Source organism: Xenopus laevis, chromosome 3L (assembly GCF_017654675.1).
Source record: "Xenopus laevis strain J_2021 chromosome 3L, Xenopus_laevis_v10.1, whole genome shotgun sequence".
NCBI classification, from domain to species: domain Eukaryota; kingdom Metazoa; phylum Chordata; class Amphibia; order Anura; family Pipidae; genus Xenopus; species Xenopus laevis.
The window spans coordinates 82,603,628-82,628,132 of record NC_054375.1 but is presented as its reverse complement, the minus strand read 5'-3'; the positions used below and the strand labels follow the sequence as shown (position 1 = coordinate 82,628,132).

Sequence of the window (24,505 nt, the reverse complement as noted above, 5' to 3'; positions counted from 1 at the left end):
TATATATACAATATCAAAACAGGGGGGTTGTGGGAGCACTCTAAAGGCTTTAAAGTATATATATAAGTTAAGTATAATAAATGCTATTGCATATGTACCCAAAACCGGGGTTATTTTGTTACAAAGTTATGATCATAAAATTGATAAGCCACCATACAACGTCAAGGTAAACCCCGAATAGCGGTCCTTAACTTGTTTTATTTTTTATGTGCATTCTAGCATTACCTGTAATCAATGTCCGTTGAACGCTGTTTCTTCACTGAGGGCTAAATCCTCCCCAGCCAGCAATCAGGCTTTTAAAGGAGAGATATTCCCAAAACAAATTTTAAAAGCATAGGAACACCACTAGTTTAAAGGGGGGGTATGGGGTGCTACAACCACTGAAACTATGCCACAGCTTCCGGCTAAATATACAATATCAAAATATATATATATATATATATATATATATATATATATATATATATATATATATATATATAGATATATAATTCAATACGCTGGTGCATTCAGAAAACTTAGTCAATGCCTTGGTGCTGGTCAAAATCAAAGGCTGCACTCACAGGACTTTATATATATATATATATATACAGTATATATATATACACATATATAAAACATTGTATATCTATCACTTTTTCTTGTATCTGTAGATTTCTGAGCCTGCAGGAATGAAAATTATTCGTTTTTCAAGTGCCATTTTCTACGGGAACGTTGAGGGACTAACAAATGCTGTTAAATCATTTGTAAGTTTTCTTTATAAAAATATACCAACATTGTATTTTGCCTGTTAAACATATAAAAGAAACCCTTATTATACATATTCTGAATTGTCACAGGTTGGATTTGATGCTGTCAATGTATTTAACAAGAGAAACAAAGCCCTACAGAAGATAAAGAAGCTTATTAAGAAAGGAGAAATTCAGTCAATGCAGGTGATTTATATTCTATAATATGTACCATCTTCTGTTACAGAATACAAATAAAAATTGGGTTGTGTAATTAAAAACAGGGGTAATGAGAATGTAAGTTCAAAGTACATACTGGTGCTTTCAGTTCCATCAGAAATGACAAGGTGTAGCAACCCTCCCCTCATTGTGCTATTTATGATGGCTCTGTATTCAGCATAAGAAACAGACATCTTAAAAAATAAGAACTTTATTGTGGGTGTTCAAGTATCACAGGATCCAGCCCAGTGCATCAGAATTTACTGCATGTATGCTTTGTTTACACTTGGCAAGAACATTTCCTATTGTACTGTATAGGCCCTGTATTTAATGATTGTTTTTTATTATGCATCTAGAAATGTAAGACATCTCAGACTTTCCAAAAAAACAGCCACAAGTATTCTCCTGACTTACATTTAATGGACAGGAAGAATTGGGAGTATACAGCAGCTAGGAAAGAAAGAGTCTTGCTTTGCTTGTGAGAGTGCATAAGAAATGTATAGAGGAAAATTTTAGCTTGTGCACTGGATCTTCTACCTTCATATCACTCACTGGAGCATAATGATAACATTTGTGAGTTTAGTCAGATTTGAGGGTTTTAAACTCATCTATTCTGATGTTGTAAGTGGGCATAGTCAGTCTTGGAGAAGTAAATGGAGTAACAGCATTGACATAAATTTCAGGATATAATGAGTGGACGTACTGTATATTGGACAGCCCATTTCCTGCATTGTTATTCCATATGAATGGAAGAAGGATCTTGATTTGCTTAAAAAATCTATAGTATGAATTTTTGGAATGTATAGTTAATTTAATCCCATAATGTAAGAGAAAACATTGTGAGGGAAAATACTGAAATAGGTTCGAACATTGCATTTCAACATGTCCTGTTGCATCATGTTGAACCTAATGTTGTTGTCCTCTTTTTCTTAAGACATCAAATGGTATAATTCAAAGTTTGTATCTTTACAGAATGGTAAAATTAGCAACACAGGTACTGATAATGAAGCTTTTGAGCCAGATGATAATCCTGAGAATCCAGAAGTAGAGAATACAGAGGTTCAAACAAAAGAAATTGAAATCCGAGTAGACTGGAATTCAGAACTGCCTGTGAAAGTGTCTGTTCCAAAAGTCTCCATTCACAGCATCGTTTTTGATTTTGGCCAAATACTTTTTATCGATTCTGTTGCATTTAAAGCACTAAAAATGGTAGGTATGACGAGTGGCAACTGTTATTTTGCTTTATTATTACACAGATTTGCTAAATACTAAGATATTTCTTTCCAGTAGTATTGGCTTTTGATTTCAAAGGCTCTAAAATGATCGCATCCCAGAATATGTGTATGCTATGCTTATATAGGATATCAGAGTCAAAGTCACCAGCTATATTTACAGGGGAGGATTAATGGACATCTAGCCCCTAAAAAAGTGTTTTTTCCACTGGATGTTCAGGCTAACAGAGTTTGCAGAAACAATGGGGGAAGCAATAATGTTTTGACGCATCCAGAAAGAGATATGCTGTATTCTATGACTGCAATGTGCTATCCTTTAGTATTCAAGAAGTTGGGCCATTCAAGAACAATATTTTTTTGCACTTAGACCTCCACTGACCTCCAGCTTGAGGGCTTAATATCCTGTATGGTTTTCATTTGCATTCCATTTTTTACATTTCATGGATTCATTAAATACTAGTTTATAAATAAAAAAAAATTAAATAGGCTACTAAATACACTTTTTATAAATAATGTTTTATATTTTTGAACTATGTACTGTACTTTAGTGTCAGGACTGTTGCATATGTTTTACCATGTAATAACAGGGTGATCATTTTATAATAATTTATTTTGGATATTGCTATTCTTTTCTTGGATTTTTACCTCAATAAATGTTATCCTTTGATCATGTGGCCATGTATTGTATATTATATAGCTTGAAGTGGTGACGAGCAAGCCACAACGGGGAGTGCTCAGTACCCTGTGCTGGATCTGGCCCTATCAGTAATATTTCTGTGATATCACAACCTACATCATGGCTAGGTTCATTGTGATAGGCTGTATCTGAACTAGGTGGAGCAGCACTTTCTGGTACTGAAACAAGATTGGCAACAGAGTTTGAAAGCTTAACATATTTCCCATTATTCATGAGTAGGGATGAGCTAATTTTTTCGCCATATTTCGCCATGGAAATGATGCCCATAGACTTCAATGGGAGAAAAATAATGTTGCACGTTAAAAAAAAATGTCCCATAGGCATTTAGCTCCAGGCTAAAGGTCACAATACATTAATGCTTCAAATTAGGGAAGTATTTAGTTTATATTGGTCTCAGTTTTTATCTTTTGTTTTTGCAGATCATTCATGAACTTAAAAGAATTGATGTAAACGCTTACATTGCAGCATGTGATGGTAAATATTTATTGTAGAAAAATATTTTGTATGGAAGAATGAGAAGTGTCATTGTTTTAAGTAGATGTTGATTCATTATACTCTATAATTAAGGGTGAGAATAATTAGCACTGCAACAGAAGTATTTTATAATTAAAGCAATTATTTGTTTTGATTTATCACAGATAATGTGATTGCACAGATGGAAGAATTTAATTTCTTTGATGACATAATCAAACCAGAAATCTTGTTCATGACTGTTCATGATGCTGTATTGTATATTCAGAACCAGAGACAATTCAGTGATGGGCATGATCCTTTGTTGGAAAAGGTAATAAGCCAAAGTGGAATAGGCACAGTTTGATTTGATTAACTTTATGATATTATAAAAAATATATATATTTCAGACTTTGGGGCAAATCTGGGGCTTAAAAAAGCTTTTTTTATGTGGTGCTGTTTGTAAAAAGTATTATGTGTAGCACAAAATGAATTTCATGTAACTGCAAAGTTATTTTTGTGCTCATTGAATATTTTTTTTTGCTGACAAAATCTTTTTAAGCACAATATGCATCCCATGATCACAAAATTACAAACAATTATTTTTAATTAAAAAGTGTGTTTTGTCAGCAGAAAATTAATTTTTTGAGCATAAAACTGATTATGTAGTCACAAAAAATATACAGCCAGTACAAAATACAAGGATAATTGTAAACACAAAAATAAATCTTGGACACTAAGGATTTATCAAGGGTCGAATTGAAAATTCAAATTTTGAATTCGAATTTTCGAGTTTTCTTATAGCCAAAACTGTACAATTCCACTAGGGAATTGTTCAAATTCAATTCAAATTTTTTAAAAATTTTAATTAAATTTTCGAGATTTATCATACTCTGGCCCTTTATGAACTTGAATTCAAATATTAGCCACCTTAAACCTGCCAAATTGCTGTTTTAGTCAATAAGAGACGCCCTGGATCAATTTGGAGTTGTTTGCAGCCTTCCTGACATTCGAGTTTTCTTCAGAGAAAAAACTCAAATCAAGTTTTTAAAACTCAAATCAAATTTGATTCAGGTCGATCGTATCCATCTAAGTTTAACAAATTCTATTTTTTTAATAAATTTTGATTGGTCGAATTTTGAGTTCATGGGAGTTCGAAATTCAACCTTTGATAAATGTGGTTCTGATAGTTTTGTAGTTACAAAATAAATGTTGTCTAATATAATTTACTTCTTTATATCACACTTTTTGTGTTTACAGAGTTTTAATTCAACTTTAATATGTTATAGAATGGCTAATTCCTAGAAACTTTTCAATTGATCTTCATTAATTCTTTTGTATAGTTTTTTTTATAATTATTTGTCTTTTTCTTCTGACTCTTTCCAACTTTCTAATAGGGGTCACTGACCCCATCTAAAAACAAATGCTCTGTAAAGCTCCAAATATGTTGTTATTGCTACTTTTTATTACCCATTAGTGATGGGCGAATTTATTCGCCAGGCGCGAATTCGCTGCGAATTTGCGCGTTTCGCCGCCAGCGAATAAATTCGCGAAACGCCAGCGAAAATTCGCGGCAAAAATTCGCCGGCGTCAAAAACGGGCGCTGGCGTCGAAAAAACGGGCGCCGGTGTCAAAAACGAGACGCCGTTTCGCGAATTTTTCGCCATTTCGCGCGAAATTCGCGAATTTTTCGGCGAAGCGAAACGGCGCAAATTCGCCCATCACTATTACCCATCTTTCTATTCAGACCCTCTCCTATTCCAGTCTCTTATTCAAACCAATGCATGGTTGCTAGGGTAATAACCCAAAAACCACAAATAATAAATAAATGAAAACCAATTACAAATTGTCTCAGAATATCACTCTCTACATAATTCTAAAATAACTTTGTACTGGCAAAATAAAAAAAAAATAATTGAGGTAGATTTATTATAGATTGAACACTTCTGATTAATCAAAACTTTATTCCAGACTACCAGGAAAGTTGTCAATAAATCGCCACATTTATCAATGTTGATATCCGCGGAAGTTCATTAGGATTTGTTTGACTGCTTTGCTTTGGTAATGCTTAATTCACAAGTGTGAATTATTGCACCCTAATATAGCAAGAAAGGATACGGACAATAATTTCCTGCTCAAAAGTATGCTTAACTATACTAAGAAAAGTATGCATGACTGATGCTTAAATAGATTGTGTGAGGGAACATGTTGCTATTGATATTGTTTCTCTATTCAAAAATTACGCTGTCAGAACCTGGAACTAAAAGTGTTTTTTAATAAACAGGCAGACCAAATACTCCATTAGTTCAGTTCACATATTAGAGTGCACTTTCCATTGAAAGGCTGCCATGTGGAAATGTATTCAACTGTATTTAAAATGTTAGGAATGTCTTTCAGAGCAGGACACAGGGCAAGAAGGCTAACTGCTTGTGGAAGTAACTCCCAGGGAGGTTGAGGGTGCTTTCTACAACTGCAAGGAGAAAATGCAGCAATTTACTAAATGATTGAGAGACTGAGCGGTTAAGAGACTAAAGGTGGCCATACACGGATAGATCCGCTCGTTTGGCGATGTCGCCAAACGATCGGATCTCCCTCCGATATGCCCACCTTGAGGTGGGCAATATCGGGCTGATCCGATCGTGGGCCCTAGGGCCCAACGATCGGATCCTAGCGTTCGCCAAACGGGCGGTCGGATCGCGGGACCGCATCAACGAACAGATGCGGCCGCGATCCGACGGGATTTTTAATCCCATCCGATCGAGATCTGGCCGACTTTCGGCCAGATCTCGATCGGGGAAGCCCGTCGGGGGCCCCCATACACGGGCCAATAAGCTGCCGACACGGTCTGTCGGCAGCTTTTATCGGCCCGTGTATGGACACCTTAAGGGGCATATTTATTGTGTGGTGTAGAAAACAGCAGGATAATACAACAGGCTTCGCTGTGGAAAAATCCGGCGTAAAATATGGTCTACAAATTTTGAAGTTTTTTCTTACTTCTGCCAGATGCAATGTAAAATAATGGTGGCAAATCTGGCATTCCCATTGCATAAAATAAAACACACCTTAAATTTTACACAGCTTTTTACACAGTTTTTAGGGAACATTTAGAGGGTTATTTATCAATGTCCGAATTTATCTCAATATTTTCTGCTCGGGTTTTTCTGCTTATTTACAGTATTATTATATTTTCCTGAAAATTTGCTTTGCGGGTAAAAATACAATTTTCGTGTTTTTTTCCGGATTTTTTCATCCAATTTTCATGAATTTCACGTTTTTTTTCTGAATTTTCACCCGAAAACTCAGAAAACTTCAGGTTATTGCACGAAACCCAGTGCACATCAATAAATTATTGGGACTTCTCCCATTGATTTATATGCAACCTCGACATGTCTGAGATGCCGGATTTTCAGATTCTGACTTTTCCATCCTCAGGGTTAAATAAATTCTGAAAAATTCGTGATTTCGTCAGATTTTATAAGAAAAAAAATCACAAATTTTTCATGATTTTTGCATACAGAGTTTAGTAAATAACCCCCCTTTTTACTTTTTACTATTTTACACAGCATAATAAATATACCCCTGAAAGTAAAACCAGGAGGCTGCAAATGGTGCACAGTGCATCTATTCCAAATGCACTAGCTCTTCTTTGTGAAACATTCTACCTGCTCCCAATCTCTGCATCTGTGCACCACATGATTATGTGGCTACTTTTTTGTTAAATCATTCCAACAGGAACAGAGTTTCTTTTGCAAAGTTCTGCCAGATTGGTACAAAACTTGATCATCCTTTTAAAACTTAAAAAAATATATAAATGTATAAGCTTCTGTACTCCACCTAGTTTCAACAAAGCTTTTGCTCTAGCTGGTTCTGTTATGTAAATAAGGAAAAAAAACATATTATTTGGTATATTTACTTATCAGAGTATAATCTTTTAAATTAGATTTCACTTATGCAAGAAGCAAAAGAATCAACCGATTTCCCAGATGATGATCAAGGATACGAAGAATTGGATACCCAGGATCAGGTGAGAAATTCCTTTTCTTAAAAAAGCAGTATCCTGACCCATACACATACTAGTGTATAAAGAAAATATAACATTTAGGGGCAGATTTATCAAAGGTCGAGGAGAATTTTCGTATGAAAAAAAATTTGAACTTCGAGCTATTTTTTTGTGTACTTCGACTAGGGAAAAGTCCAAATTCAATTTGAATTTGAAAAAAATTAAAAAATTTGAATGTCGAAGTTGATCATGTACTGTCTCTTTAAAAATTCGACTTCGACCATTCGCCATCTAAAACCTTCCCGAATTGCTGTTTTAGCCTATGGGGGACCTCCTAGAACCTATTTAGAGTCAATTGGTGGACTTTGAGAAATCAAAGTTTTTCTAGGGAAAAACTTCGAAATAAATTTGATCGAATGCACTATTACTTTGATTCATACGTTTTGAAATGGACCTATTCAACCAAAAAAAACTTTGACTTAATTTTGGTTGGTCTTTTTGAATTAGAATTTTGAAGTTTTTTCAATTCGAAATTCGACCCTTGATAAATATGCCCCTTAGATATGAAACAAGATCTAAATTAAAATATATTTACTTATATTTGTATTTTTCAGAGTACAGTTTCAATAAAATATTTGTTAATAAGAATACTGAATTCTGTATGGTCAATCCATATTAGTAATTACCTTCAATGCTGTATAAAACATCACTATAGGAGAAGCATCACAGAGGCATTAAAAGTCCATTAAAATCTTTTCATGTCCTCCTTAAAAGATTTGGATATATACATTTAATTACATACAACTTTATTATTTCTCATAAACAGGCTTTCAGGACCCTAGCATCATAAAGAAAGGCAGCTTAATCACCCAAAAGGAATGGACAGTATTCAACAGCAAAGATTGTCTTTTTTGGATGCAGCAATACAAAATTCCTTTTTTTATCTGTTCATTTCTTAATCTGACTGATTGTGCAGTCTTCACTTCCATGTTTTTGAGAGCTTCCTTGTTGTGTATGATAACAGTCCTGTGAGTATGGACAGCAAGAAGCGTTTGGTTTTCAAGACGTTCTACGGGAGGAGTAAATTAACATTTTTCATGATGATGTAGAAAATCGATTAATTTTTTTAAAGAAAACGTATATTGGAAACTAACTTTGTTACCTGCATTTGTCAAGGCAATGTGAACAACAGACAAAGGGTGCAGGCTGGACCTCACTTCTGCAACTCAGAGGTCTTCTTGGTTTCTACTTATATTATGAAATAATTAGTATTTTTAAATTTTAAATTGTATGAAAGCACAGCATACGTTTCACAATATTGATTATCTAATTTAATTTTAGTATTGCATCTATTTTTAAGCTATAGTATCTTTTGAATTACATCACAATCTAAAATATGATCTATATTATATCAACAATTTTCCCATTAGTATGCAATGTTTTTGAAAACAAGATTTTCTAAAGATATTATAATAGATTGGCTAGTCATTTGCATGTGGTGTGATAGATTTACACATTTTATAGCCCATTTATTCATGACATTATTTTACAGCAACTATAAATTGTAAATCATGATTAACAAAAAAAGTGCCTTAAAGGTGATGTCCACCCTAGAGTAATTTTATGTCAAGTTTATGTCTACTATTTGAAGTCAAATAAAACATTTTTGGCATTTGATCTATTTTCTAGTCTTTTTTAAAAACAGTGTTGTTGCTGCTGTAGCTATACAGATCCTCAGAACTTTAGACCATACAAAAATTATGCTTTAGCAGAGTAAATAGGTTAGAATAGGTTTTAGGTTAGAAGGGCAAACCCCACCCCTACGTCTGCTCTGCCTTACAGCAGTCCTGCCCTCCAATACTTTCACACACAAACTGCTCAAGATGTACCACCACAAACCCTCTGTGATGCCTATGACGCAAACGTTTTCTTGCCTGGCCCTCCAGACATCATGTACTAAAGAGCAGAAGGGTGAACATTCTGTAAGGCTACACACTCTTTTATACAGAGCCCCGTATGCACAGGCTTGACATCCTTTAAGCAGGGACTCCATTTAGACTCTCTAAGCAAGTCCTAAATTCAGAATCACATTCAAATGTTTTTTATTACACAAACAACCAGCACAAAGCATGAATAATATGTCTGCTTCCAGCAGTTTTCACCTACAAATGGTACTTCTGAGGCCTATCTCTTTAGCCTGCCCTCTGTAATTGTGATTGTGGCTGCTTTACTCATGCTTTAAGCACGTTGTACAAAGTGTATCTTGCACCGATGTGCCTTTTACATTATTTTGATACTCAGTTACACTATCTCACGTTAAAAGAGATTAGAATTATTTGAAATGAATTACAGCTGCTGCAGTTGGGGAAAGCAACGTTTTGATTGATGTCCCTGGATGCTGAAGAAACCAAAAATATGTCTTCTCCATCCTTCATACTTTTAAAAATGTATTCTGTATGTCTCATAACATGTAGGAATCATAGTGGATTTAAAATGCACTGACCATGTGTCAGTTACAAGGCATAACAATTATTTTTATCTTTCAGTACACTGGTTCTCACGCTTTTTTAAGAGAGTGAATGCTGTGCACTGGTTGTTTTGTAGCCAACATATGGGTTGATAAAATCTGCTATTCCCTACAAAGTTAGCATGTTATTGGCCCCGGTTATCAGTGTCTTCAAATGGCGTGTGTGAAATATCTTTATGAAAATCGGCTAGATGTCGGCCAGATTAGAATAACCTATCGGGCAAGGATGTGTTAATGTAGATCTCTAGATGGATCTGCATAGGCCCATATTACTTTCACTAAAATACATTTGTTTGCTTTATTAATAAAATGGAATCACTGCAATGTATATCTGGGTAAAGGTCAAAATGAAATATGGTTACATTTTGGAACCAGATACTCCCAATACTATAAATCACCAAAAACCATAGAAAAAAAAACTATATATTGAGGGAAGTTGCATATAGTTATTGCCAAAAAGCAATTTGAAAATAAATATTTAAACATAGCCATTGAAATGTAAAAACTTAGGACATTGTGTTTATTCAGATTTCTTTTACTTTTAAATGCAACATATGACTTTCCAAAAGACAATCTGGCCTTTATAGAAATGTTGCTATAGGTTCTGTTCCAGAACACAAATATATTCAATATTGCTGCTGTTTAATATTGCTGCTGTTTAATCTCTATTACTTTTCCCAGCCTGGTGGTGGTTGTCAGGTGTCCCCAATGCAACACATTTATCCCTTTGATGTTTTCTCTTTTTTAAAAACAGGGCAGTAGCCAGTGTTGTTGCTCAATGGGCTACATTGAACATCACATTTTCATGAATATCCTTATGATATACATCACAATACAAATGGTATGTACTGATTCTGTGAAATGTTGATTTTTGTTTTCCATACTGTGAGTTGTGAAAAAGTGGTACTTAAAGACCTAATCTCTTTTATGCAGTTTGGGAATAGTCATGGTTTCTGCTTGGAACCCAAAGGCATTATGAAAACATCAAAACAGGTAAATATGTCTTTCTACTACTTTGTAGTAAAACTACATATCTTTGCTACAATTATTGCTTTTTTGGGGAAATTGCCTCAAAGCTTGCACTTTACAGCATATCATTAGGTACAAAGATAAATTATCATAAATATAAATGACAGGGGGTCTCCTATAGAGCGTAATGCCCGGCATGCATAGAATTAGTATATGATGTTGCACCCCTAACTATCTATATCCTATATCAATGTTCACATCTGCTAGTTATGTTACAGACAACACTACACTGTGCTTGCTTCATGCATCCCCAAACCCCTGATAGTAAGTTAACCCACAGTTAAAATGATATAGTTAGAAAACAGATATCCTGCATAACTGAGAATGGATAAATATAAATTTCTAGGAAGTAGAGTATTGAAGACCTTGGCTTAACACAGTGGATTTCATGAATTGGTTGTTGCACTATATTACAGCCTCATATGTGTCACAGTTTTTTGTGATATACATAACTACACCCAAAAGCAACAATGCATGTTAAATGTAGAGGGTGATAAACTGAAAGAGCTAGTGATTGGTTTCCTGTTACACACACACTAGATTGGTCCCCTAATGTGTAGTTATTATCATTACTTTTTACTTTTTGTTTAGGAGCCTATGAAGTTTAACATCTGTGAAAACTACAATCCCTCCAACCTGAATGCCAAGTGCACATTGGCATTAGTATTTATAGCTATTCAAAACTCTTGCAATGTTTAGAAATGTCCACTAGAGTTCTCTATCGTGTATAGACGAAAATATAATTATTAGGATATTACGGGGCCCATTTATTTAGTTCGAGTAAAGGAATAGAAGAAAAAAAACGTAGAATTTCGAATGTTGTTTTTGGCTACTTCGACCATCAAGTGGGCTACTTCGACTACAACTTCAACTCGAACGATTCAAACTAAAGATCGTTTGACTATTCGACAATTCGATAGTCGAAGTACTGTCTCTTTAAGAAAAAATTTCGACCCCCTAGTTCGCCATCTAAAAGCTATCGAAGTCAATGTTAGCCTATGCTTTTGGTCGAACAAAAATCGTTCGATCGATGGATTAAAATCCTTCGAATCGAACGCTAAATCCTTCAACTTTGATATTCGAAGTCGAAGGATTTAACTTCGACAGTCGAATATCGAAGGGTTGATTAATCCTCGATATTCGACCTTAAGTAAATTTGCATATACGTACTGATCTTATTCATTTGCATTAAAACTACAGAAAAAAATTGGGTTTATATTCTTTAAACCTTTGAGCCTGTGCTATACAGTAATTAATTCTTCATCCACAGAGCCAGTTATTTGAAGGTCTCCACACCACACACACCCCCATATATACAGTCATATTATTTTATTCAATTATCATTACAATTGTCAGTTTAAAAGAAAAATACCACTCCTTTTTTAGGTGAAATTGGGAGTTCTATAATTTAGTTTCCAATTTCTGGTAATTTCTGATGATTACTTAATTACAGTATAATGCATTTAGATAATTGTGTAAATTTTTGCTAATGTCTAAGACTAGCCAAACAACTAAAACCCCAATCCTGATTAGATATTTGTGCACTCAGGCCAATTGCACAACTCTGCATAAGTAAAGCCCCTGAGATGCAGAAGTGTGTGTGTGTGAAAAGAGGACTGGTAAGGATCCATATTCCACCAACAACCACCCTACTGCGTGCACCTGTGCTATTGAAACATGTTTGGGGATAGCAAGGTAAAGTGATATAAGGGTGTCCAGCAACCTAACAGTACATCACTGTCTCAGACATATGCATATTATGATTATACAGTATATGATTGTTTTAAAAAAAAAAGCAAAATCAATTAAATTAGAAATTGTAACTTGTTTTAATCTTACACTCTCAAGCCTCTGAAATAATTCATTAAGCATATTTACTGATGATGGATGGAGGTGAAAGTACTTGAGCATTAAGCATTGCATGCCTTGGGGATCATCCACACTAACATTGTGCTCTTTACTATCTGCTGGATTAAATGCCCGTTCTAGGAGTGTAGATAGTGGTGCCTCTGAAAAATCTTATGGGGCATAATAGCAAACACAAAGAACAGCGAGCATGGTACTTTGCAAATTGCATCAGGAATTGTAAGGGATACCAGCTGTCCAATGTATTCAATATGAAATTTTGAAGAATTCTTTTTGCATTCAAAATTTAGTAATTCTGAGTTTTTGTAGCATCACTATGTTGCAATGAGACTAATATTGGAGCTAGTTAAACATTTCCTATATAACGCCACCTCCCTTGCAATGTACCCAATTTATTGTTTGCTAAGACACTGTTTACAGTCAAGAGAGAAAGTACAGAAACAAAAAATACCACAAAGACAAATCAAACTTTTAAATCGCTGTCTTTAACTAAGAAATAACTTACCGAAACTCCGCTCCTCTTCAGAAAAGGCGATCCGGCGATCCATCGTATGTGCCTGAAAAATACTCTATAATTTTTTGGGTAAAAAGCAAATCGACCTTTGATAAATAACCCCATAAGTTTTCTTCAAACACTGTTATAATATTCTGTATGTACTTCAATCTAATATCTGCAGACCATTGTTTTCTCCAGCAGTGAGAGAAAATGCATGTGCTATATGCCTAAATATGTACATTATTTGTAATAAAAGGTACATGGCACATTTTAACTGCTGCAGTCCTTTCATTTATTGGATGGAAGGAGGTTTCCAATGGTAGATGCTGGAGCTGTCCAGTAGAAATGGATCGGAAACTTGTAACAGCTTCAAAGTTTTCCATTTAAAAGAATGGGTGGAGGCAGCAGATACGTATTTTGGGTGTATTAGTGATATAATGGAATCCAGGTACACAAACTCTTAATTTTGTTTAGAAATTGCAATACATTGATTTTTATATAAGCTACATATGAATGAAAGATAAGTGTTTTATAAAGAAGGCTTGAAGCTGAAAAAGTAGGAATCTTTTTTAAAACCTTTAGAATTAGTATATTATATAATTAGAATTAACCTCAGCAACTATGAGATATACTGCATTTTCTTGGAAGACAATTGTGACTTATTTGGTTTATTTTTCTGCTTTTAACCTTGGGGAAGTTGACGTGCAATGTGGTTCTTGGTACTTACATGACACTGGTAATGTTTTTGTTGTTGGGTAGGAAAGGTAAAAAAAATGCTTGTGTCTTATCTGACATGCAACATTAGTGTATACACAACAGAAAAGCATATGTGCCAGGACTGCCTCACCTCTCCTGAACTTTAGTGACAGATTGGAAATCAAGGCTGATGCTTTATTGAGTAATTTGACTATACTGTATCAACATTATGGGGCAGATTAATCAAGTTTCTAAAAACTCCCATAAACTTGAAATTTGCAAAAAAATTACCAATCAAATCAAAGTTCACCAAATGACTCCAAATTGATTATACAAGGTCCCCCGTAGGCTAAAACACCAATTCGGCAGGTTTTAGATGGTGAATAGTCAAATTCGAATTCTTAAAGGGACAGTACATGATAAATTTCGAAATTCAAATTTCAATTTTATTTTTAAATTCACATTTTCTGGTTAAAAAAAAGACGCAACAATTTGGATTTTTTCTATACCCCGAACATGGATATAGCTCGAATCCGAAAAACCCGTTGAGCTCATGTAGTGGTCCCTTGGACCATTTAATAGCCTTCATGATGTTCGAGTTTTTTTCCAGAGGATTTTGCTAGAAAACTCAAGCAATTCAAGTGATTTGCGTTTTTTTCCTGCTGAAAGCTCATTTAATTTTGAACTCGACGATTCAAGGCCTTCATGATGTTCGAGTTTTTTTCCAGAGGATTTTGCTAGAAAACTCAAGCAATTCAAGTGATTTGCGTTTTTTTCCTGCTGAAAGCTCATTTAATTTTGAACTCGACGATTCAAGGTTTTTCCCATTTATAATCATATATAATTAATCATTGTTGAGGGCAAACCAATTCTATTTGGGTTTATTTCATGTTTAAATGTTTTTTAGGAATTGTTCAGTGTAAAAATAAAAACTGGGTAAATAAATAGGCTGTGAAAAATAAAAAATGGAATGTATAAAGGCTGGAGTGACTGGATGTCTAACATAATAGCCAGAACATTACTTCCTGCTTTTCAGCTCTGTTGGTTTACACTGACTGGTTACCGGGCACTAACCAATCAGAGACTTAAGGGGGGGGGCCCACATGGGTCATATCTGTTGCTTTTGAATCTGAGCTGAATGCTGAGGATCAATTACAAACTCACTGAACTGAAATGTACCATGTGGCCCCCCTTCAAGTCACTGACTAGCTCAGAGTTATAGAGCTGAAAAGCAGGAAGTAGTGTTCTGGCTATTATGTTACACATCCAGTCACTCCAGCCTTTATACATTACATTTTTGGCTAACTAACTACATTAGAAACATTTTTATTTTGCACAGCCTATCTATTTACACAGGTTTTATTTTCACACTGAACTGTTCCTTTAAGGTATAGTGATTTGAATTACAGACTTTTATGTGAAAAACCCCAGGTCCTAAGCATTCTGTAAAACAGATCCCATAGCTGTACTGCCTACTCTCCTTTTTTAATTCATTTCCTATTGTCTTTGACTACTATGGAGATTGGCAAAGTATACTTGGGAAGGACTCTAATGCTGTTATATTGGCTCCAAACAGTACATTCTATTGAGTGAGCACATTCTAACGAGTGAACAATCTTTTTGATAGATTTTTTTAAATTTTTCTTCTACATTTTCCTAAATTTCAGGGAAATGTTAAAATATGGGACTAAATATCAAACATCTGGACATTCCCCTGGATGTCCCTATTTTATATTTCAGAAAACTACCTCTAAATGTTCTTGTAGAATGCTTTTGTTTAGTCACACAATGTTAGAAGCATTAACACTGTGGGATCAAAGCAGTCTTGGCTTGTTTTGGGATGTATAAGTTGGCTCACTCTGGGTGGTTGATATTGCAAAGCAGCAGCTAGATGAAATACCTTCAGTCACTATCTTAATCTTTGACCTTGTAAAGAACATTTTACCTCTGTCAAATGTCAACTTTCCAGAAAACAAAACATGTGATCACTGAGTCATCCTTATTCAAGGCTGTATATGAAAAAAATAATCCTAAAGTGTCTTATTAGTATTTCATATTGAATAGCTGACCTTGATTTTCATGTTTAAAAGCCACTTATCATTGGATTTTTAGACCATGTATTTCTGTATGTAAGTTTCTGTCACATTTTTTTAATTCAAGGATTCTTAAGCTTTTTCTTGGGGAAGCCAGATGAAATTGGAGCATGGTAACACATTTTTGGATCCCAACACATAGTTTAAGAATGCCTGTTCTAATTAGGCTTAATTGGCTTTATTTGGTTTAATCTAATAATAAACAATACATACAAATATATAAGAGGTCCCTGGTTTTAACTATGGTATGGTCAATCTAATCTCTTTTTAGTATACGAAACACCCACTTCTATAAGCCACATGTTTGACATATATATGTGTGTGTGTGTTTAAGCACTTAAAGAAAGGCGATACCTGAAAATTTAGAGGTCTATTTATCATGCTGTGCAAGAATTTGAGCACCGGTGATGTTTTCTAGCTGTTGAAATCCAATTGCTTATTGGTTGCTCTGGGCAACATCACTGGTAATGTTTCACTCCCCTTTTACATAGCTTGCTAAATTGTGTCACTACACCATAAAAATTTTAATTAATTTAGCACTATTTAACTTCTATACATTTGCATTATTACTATATTAATAGGTGTGGCACAGTCACCAGTGGATGAGAAACTTAGGGGCTTATTTAATCACGCCGAATGCCAAAAAACCCCAAAAAATGTGTTTTTTTTGTATATAATCTGAATTTTTAGTGGAAAAAATTTTCAGGATTTATTATACCCCGAGGATGGAAAAGGTCTGAATCCAAAAATCCGGCATCTCAGATCTGCCAAGGTTGCATTTAAGTCAATGGGAGAAGTTCCAAAGATATCTTGATCTGCGCTGGGTTTCATGCAAAATCAATAAAAATAAACAGAGTTTTCAGGTGGAAAATCTGAAAAATTTGTATGATTCGTTTTTTTCTAGATTTTTTTCCTGCAAAGAATTTTTTTTAGTTTTGTGAATAAATGTATTTTGTGCCTTTTCTATTTACAATAACACCATTGTGCTGAGTGGATCAATTGTGTTACCTTTGAGGTATTCATATTTTGCACCATTTTACATTACTAATAGCACAGCTGGAATATTTCTGACTAAAATGTACATGGGGCAGTAAAGACAGGTACTGTGTCAAGTAATAAGCACCTACAGTAAATGGTCCATAAAGATGGCGAGTCTCTTGGAAGTGAATTGTTGACAAATGCTTTGTGTTTGATTACCTTAAAAAAAATATTTTACTTATACTAATATTTTATATATAAATAAATAACGGAAAAATATAAAAGAACACAGGACCGTACTCAACAGGAACTGTCAAAAGTGATTTGTTTTAAACAAAAATTACCATTGTTTTGATCACAATTTGTGATCTTCCTCTGAGTTGCTAGAAACGTTGCAAATTTTGGTTTGAAATAAATAATTTTTGACAGTTCCTGTTGAGTATGGTGCTGTGTTGCTGTAGAAATAGCTTCATTTTCACCCAGACAATTTGTATTGGGAGTGCTCCTCCTGTGTGTGTGAATTATCTTAAAATTAAACCTCAGGAATATTTTCAGAAATAGAGTCTGTTTTGTGGCTGGTTTGGAGATACTGTAGATTGCCTATAATGGAATGTTGGCGATCTTCCTGTTTAAGCTGTGAATTGCAGTGTTTCTTAGCTTCTTTTAACCCTTTAGAAATGACACCAATGAATCCATGCTCACCTCACGGTTGTGTGTTGTTTATATGATATAAATACAAATATGTAAATAGATACACATTTGTAGATATAGCTTGTGTCACATGTTCCCTAATATTGTAGTGCTTCTAACAATACAACCTGCCAGTTTGTTTAATGGTTATTTATTGTTACATTTCCATGAACTCTTAATTTTGCAATACGATTTACAACTGTCAGGACTGAGAGGCCTCGTTCTCAGAAGGGTATTTTGGGGTACAAAGCTTTAAATTTTTCATCTTATTGCATTGTACAATAAATAGCAGATACTTACTGTATTCATGGCATGGATGACCAAACTGCAGCCATCCAGCGGTGAATTATTTGTAATTTTAAACAGTTGATGACCATATAGTTATTGAGGGGTGAAAATCAAATTTCCAGAATATTCCAGGGCTAAATCTCATTACTAGAGTTTCTCTCTGCGTTTTTTTTCATATGTTAGGACCTTACTACTTATTACTTAAATAATAAAGTGTCCATGATTAATTTTGTAGCACCTGAATAAATTCAGATTATGGCTTATGGAACACAGGGCCTCTGGTGGTTTACCCAGCCTATAAATGTGGTGTTACAACTTCCAAAATCTTATACTAACAGCACTATTGTTATTAGTTGCAAAAACCTAAAACATGCAAAACTGCACACTGCCGATATTCATACAATTCCCACTTGAAAACATGCAAGATAGTAAACAATAACAAAAATGAGGGGTGGCAGGGGGATAATTTTGCTCAGGCAGTTGAATAATTGCAGCAAAACTCCTGTGGGTTTCCCTGTGTGCTATGTGCTTATGTTTTATTTCAGATCTGTTTCTCAGATGCAACAAAGCTTTTATTTTAGGCTTTTAGTACTGTACTGATTTTTCTGAACACAGAGTTAAGCACAGGCACATAGGAAACCAGCATATATTCAAAACATTGAACCATGTTTGTTTTGCTCATATCATGTTCCCTTGATTACAGATACAAGTGTTTATGGTTGCAACAAGGTCAGTGTTTTTGATGTCTTTTAAAGTATTGCAGAAGATATTTTCTGGATCAGCTTGCATAATAATTTTACCATGAAGCTACTCTATAAGTGCTTTAGGGCAAATATAGAAATACCTTCCTTTCTGTTACCTTAGAATCCCGTGTAATCATGCAAAAGGCAGAAAAATATTACCTGGCATTGCCACATGTAAAGTATTTTAGAGTATTTTAGTGATTTTAATTAATCAGGAGGGGCAGTTATTTTCAGCCACCCATAGAAGAGAAGATTTCCCTCATGTGATAAAGTGCTCCATTTGTCTTTGCCCTTAGATATATTTTAGATCATTAGATACAGTATTTTTACTAGATTTTTAGCTATGGTAGCTATGGTATCTAAGACATGAAGATGGTCACATGCTCCATCTTTGCAGATACTCCTTTAAGGAGCAAATTGACCATATTAAATACAACACCACATAAAGCTTTGAGATGGCTTCTAAAACCTTTTACAGTACTCCATTCCAATGAATAATCTGTAAACCCTAGTGGTAACACTTTTGTGGTATTACTAATTGAGAAATATGAATTGTAAGGCATAGTCTATGTTTGTATGTATGGGCTTTGTGATCTATATATAAATATACAGTATATATTTGATAGATATACCATAAATAGACCCATTAAGAGACCCAAACTACAATTGGACCCAAAGCAAAAGGCTTTATTAAATAATGCATAAAAATCAAATCCAAGGTTTTTTAGGGTCAGTGTCCTGAACAACTAGATGGATTTTAAAGTGCATGAAAAAGGCATAATAGGAAGGCATTAAAAAAAATACAAAAGACCTATTGTTGATAATTGACCAATGTAAACATTATCGTAAACTTAAGATATATATATATATATATATATATATATATAGTGTATATATATATATATATATATATATATATATATATATACTATGCATATCACAGGTATGGGATCCCTTATCTGAAAGCTCATTATCAAGAATGCTCTTAATTATAGGAAGCCCATCTCCTATAGAGTCTGTTTTAAGCAAATAATTAAAACAATGATTTCCTTTCTCGGGACATATCAGTAACAATCGTGACTGTCCTGTGAAAAATGGGACAGTTGGCCGGTATGGCTTAAAGCAGTGATCCCCAACCAGTAGCTCGTGAGCAACATGTTGCTCTCCAACCCCTTGGATGTTGCTCCTAGTGGCCTCAAAGCAGGAGCCTATTTTTGAATTCCAGGATTGGGGGCAAGTTTTGGTTGTATAAAAACCAGGTGTACTGCCAAGCAGAGTCTCAATGTAGGTTGACAATTCACATAGAGGCTAAAAATGGCCAATCACAGCCCTTATTTGGCACCCCAGGAACATGTTTCATGCTAGTGTTGCTCCCCAACTCCTTTTACTTCTGAATGTTGCTCACAGGTTCAAAAGGTTGGGGATCCCTGGCTTAAAGGGGTTGTTCACCTTTGAGATAACTTTTAGTATGATGTAGAGATTGATATTCTGAGAAGTTGTTTTCATGTAAACAAATGGCTAATTCAGAGAAGTCAGATAGCAGTGCTGGGGAATGTACTAATGTGTTGGCTTTATTTACAGTAATGCTTACATAAAGCAAGAGGGTGTGGAGTTCTTGTAGAAAATTCAAGTATGCATCATCCCTATAAGCTTTCATTTACTCATAAAAAAAGGTTTTAAGAACCTTGTAATTAATAACATGTAATGCATATCATAAAATATAATTGTGGTCTGCTAATATAATTTGTACAGGATATAATGTACCCCCTATTGTAAAATAAAAGGATATTATAATTCATCAAGGAGTTCCATGGCTGCATAAAAGCATGAGGCAAAAGTGCTTTTATACAGGACATGGAACTATGAAGTGACTTCTAATATCTAATATTTGGATCACATCAATAAGCACCAATTATAATTGATGACATCACTAAGCACTGTTAATAAGGATATAACATGCAGGAAATTCACTGCTCTTGTGTATTATATTACTCCTGTATATCATAGAAATATAGATCACTTCCTTTAAAAACCTGTCCATTTCTTTTAAGAGTTTTAGAATAATGTAAATGTGACTCTATGAACTCCACCAATAGAAAATAAGAGATCTCCATTGTCTTTAATTTCTGAGAAAATGTATTTTTTTGACAAAGATTCTGTCAAAAGATACAACAAGCAAAACAACCAAATAAGGCTTGTTCACAGTCACTATATGCAGGCTGCCGCCAGTTGCATGTGAATATGTTTGAACTTTTGCACAGATGCACATGGGGTCACTAGGACTGTCCTGCCACATCTTGTGAATGGCATGCAGTGTACCTATTGATGTAGGGGAACTCTGTAGCTACCACTACCTCTGAACATGGCAATAGCCCAAATACTTCCAGAACGACCTACATTAATAGACATAGCAGACTTGGAGAATTGGGTACAAACATCATTGTGAGTGTGAGTGCTGGAAATGACGCCGCTTTTGCCAATTTTCATGGCAACTGCGCAAATTCAGATTCATTAGTTGCAATTGTCGCAACGTATTGCCCTCACGCAACCACAATTAGGCTGGATTTAAGGAAAAATCACTGATTTGTGGGTAAAAAACATGGTGACTGCTTCCAAAATTAGCACAATGAACATTGCGTCATCACATCGAAATAAGCCTACATATCACACGGGGATTCATTCACCTTACATTGTCATTATGAATAGTATACTGAACTAACTGCTAGGTTGGACGTTGTCACTTCTAATAATTCTTTTCTATGTTCACTGTAAATTTTTCATCTACTTTAGACGAATTAAGGTTTACACCCATCCTCACTGCACTCTGCACATTATGACAGATTTTAAATCCGGAGGGGGGGGGGGTGTAAAGCACAGTTAATCTGAGAATGATTTTGCTCCCCTTAGTCTCCAGCACATGCAGTAGAGGCATAAGTAAATGACCCCATACGTTTTCTTAGCTGCTTTAACCAATAGCAACCAAACCAACAAAAAGGATATATATATATGCACATATTATTATAGAAGCACATTTGTAGCATCTGCAAATCTGCTATTTCTCGAAATCAGTACTTCTAGGAGATCCCCAGAAGTCCAATATATATTTGTATTGCACATATTTTGAATTGCACAAGAGCCTTAGTTGCTTTACTTAAGCAATGCATTTTTTTTGTTCAGAGGAACTATATATGGAATATATGTCAATATATTTATTTTCAAACAAAATCCTTTTGATGTACTACAATTTCTTGTATAAAACAAACACCACACAGCAGATCTACTGTAAGCTGTTATGGGACCATAATTGCAAATATTTCTGCCTTATTTATATACAAAATATTATATGTAAATGCAGCTATACAAGGGAACGTTTAGTTATATATTCAGCAGCTTTTAGGCCACTGAAACATTATTATGAAGCGATGTGAGTTAGAAATTTAAAGTTGACTTCCATTGTTGAGACATTGAGCTTGGAGACCGACTGACTCAGTGATTGTTGTCCACAAACAACTTTTTATTTATATTAAACTTAGCACCAGATAACATCTTTTGTATGGTCAAAAGAAAAATAAAACAAGTGGTTGCAGATAACTTTGCAGAGGATTATGCTTGAACGTGACTAGAGTTATGCACCTTTCTAGGTAATTTCAATGTAAAGTACTAAACTCAAGAGTTATACTGTACTGATTTTACAGTGATTTTGCTCCCTGGGAATGTGTGTAAAAATTGCCAACTCCAGTGATCCTTTAAGCTGAAAAAATAAAAACAGTCTGAAGCTCAATGTTTACCCCTTACCATTACTTCCCTCTCCTTCTTAGTACAGGTATGGGATCTATTATCCGGAAACCTGTTATCCAGAAAGATCTGAATTATGAAAAGGCCATATCCCATAGACTCCATTATATACAAACAATCAAAATTTTTAAAACTGAGTCCTCTTTTCTGTGTAATAATAAAACAGTACCTGGCCAACTGGGTTTATTTAACGTTTACATGATTTTTTTTAATAGACTTAAGGCATGAAGATTTAAATTACGGAACAATCAATTATCCAGAAAACCCCAGGTCCCGCGCATTCTAGGTAAACGGTCCTATACCTGTACCTCGTAATAGAACAAACAAAAGCAACAATGTTTTACACAGTGTACCTTTTTATTGTTTATGTTCTGGACATTTCTATTTGGATCTTTAAATTCATTGTATGCATTGTTGTATCCAGTTTGCCAGATTGTCTTCTTCTGGGAAAAATCTCACCCTATTTGCTTATCTTTGTAATGTGCATATTACTCTTATATATAAAAGATTCACAAATAAAAAAATCTGTTGATTTTAAGGCAAAAATACATGAACAAATGCAGACCAATAGAAAGGGTTCTATATACAGAATTTTATAATGGGAGAGTTGCTGGATTTTGGGGGCAAATTTATCAAAGGTCGAGGTGAATATTCGAATGTAAAAAATTCGAATTTCAAGCTATTTTTGTGTACCTCGAATTCGATTTGAATTTGAAAATAATTTGAATGTAGAAATTAATCATGTACTATCTCTTTAAAAATTTGACTTCGATCATTCACCATCTAAAACCTGCTGAATTTCTGTTTTAGCCTATGGGGGACCTCCTAGAACCTATTTGGATTCAATTGGTGGACTTTGAAAAATTGTTTTTTTTTTTGTGGGAGAAACTTCGATTCAAATTCGATCGAATACGCTATTACTTAGATTCGTACGATTCGAATTCGGCCAAATACAGACCTATTCGATCGAAAATGGACCTATTCAGCAAAAAAACCTTCAACATAATTTCAGTTGGTCTTTTTGAATTCCAATTTCGAAGTTTTTCATATTCAACCCTTGATAAATATGCCCCTTACTGTTGAATGCTATACATTAAGAGGCAGATTTATCAAAAGTCGAGGTGAATTTTCGAATGAAAAAAAAATGGAATTTCCAGCTATTTTTTGTGTACTTTGTCTAGGGAATAGTCCAAATTCAATTCGAATTTGAAAACAATTCGAAAATTAGAATATCTAAATTTATCATGTACTGTCTCTTGAAACATTCGACTTCAACCATTCGCCATCTAAAATCTGACGAATTGCTGTTTTAGCCTATGGGGGACCTCCTAGAACCCATCTGGACTCAATTGGTGGACTTTGAAAAATTAAAGTTTTTTTTGGGAAAAACTTTGATTCTAATTCGATCGAATGCGATATTCCTTCGATTCGTACGATTTGAATTTGGCTGAATACAGACCTATTTAATCGAAAACGGACCGAAAATGTATTCCCAATGCGAATTAGCAAAAAACTGAAAGACGGGCAGAGCAGTACAATATATTAGTGTTCAGGAAAAAACATGGGCAATACAACCATGTGCGAAAAAATATGCACTGCGCAAACTTTATAAATGACCCCCACTGAGTGCCAGCCTTTACTCGTCAAAAGATAAACACCATGGGGTCTAGTTATCATATTTAATAAAATGATGAATGCCAGTAAAACAAATGTTGAAATGATCAAGGTATGTGTTTGATTTTATGGCATCAGGTCACAGCATTTGACGCAATAATATTATATCACATCAGACTTCGCATAATCCATTGAAGTAAATCGGAAAAATTTAAGGAGTAAGTTTGTTCCAGTTGAATCACTTTGTAAAATAAATGCGATGGATGGATGATGTTATTTTCAAATAGCATTTTCAAGTAGCTGCTTCCTTTTATGGCAGATTTTTGCACTGAGGTAAAGTACGTGATTGCTGAAAATCAGTACA

General features: G+C 34.5%; 1 protein-coding gene across 1 annotated transcript in view; it reads left to right on the top strand.

The window, feature by feature from the left end:
• Nucleotides 1-9,003, top strand: part of slc26a4.2.L (solute carrier family 26 member 4 gene 2 L homeolog) — a 33,709-nt gene extending 24,706 nt beyond the window's left edge. Inside the window, exons 15-21 of the mRNA XM_018251712.2 lie at nucleotides 654-746; nucleotides 840-935; nucleotides 1,920-2,156; nucleotides 3,296-3,350; nucleotides 3,515-3,660; nucleotides 7,267-7,350; nucleotides 8,153-9,003. Of these exons, the coding sequence (XP_018107201.2) occupies nucleotides 654-746; nucleotides 840-935; nucleotides 1,920-2,156; nucleotides 3,296-3,350; nucleotides 3,515-3,660; nucleotides 7,267-7,350; nucleotides 8,153-8,176 (735 nt within the window). The 3' untranslated portion in view covers nucleotides 8,177-9,003. The remainder of the gene's footprint in view (nucleotides 1-653; nucleotides 747-839; nucleotides 936-1,919; nucleotides 2,157-3,295; nucleotides 3,351-3,514; nucleotides 3,661-7,266; nucleotides 7,351-8,152) is intronic.
• The last annotated feature ends 15,502 nt before the right edge of the window (nucleotides 9,004-24,505 follow it).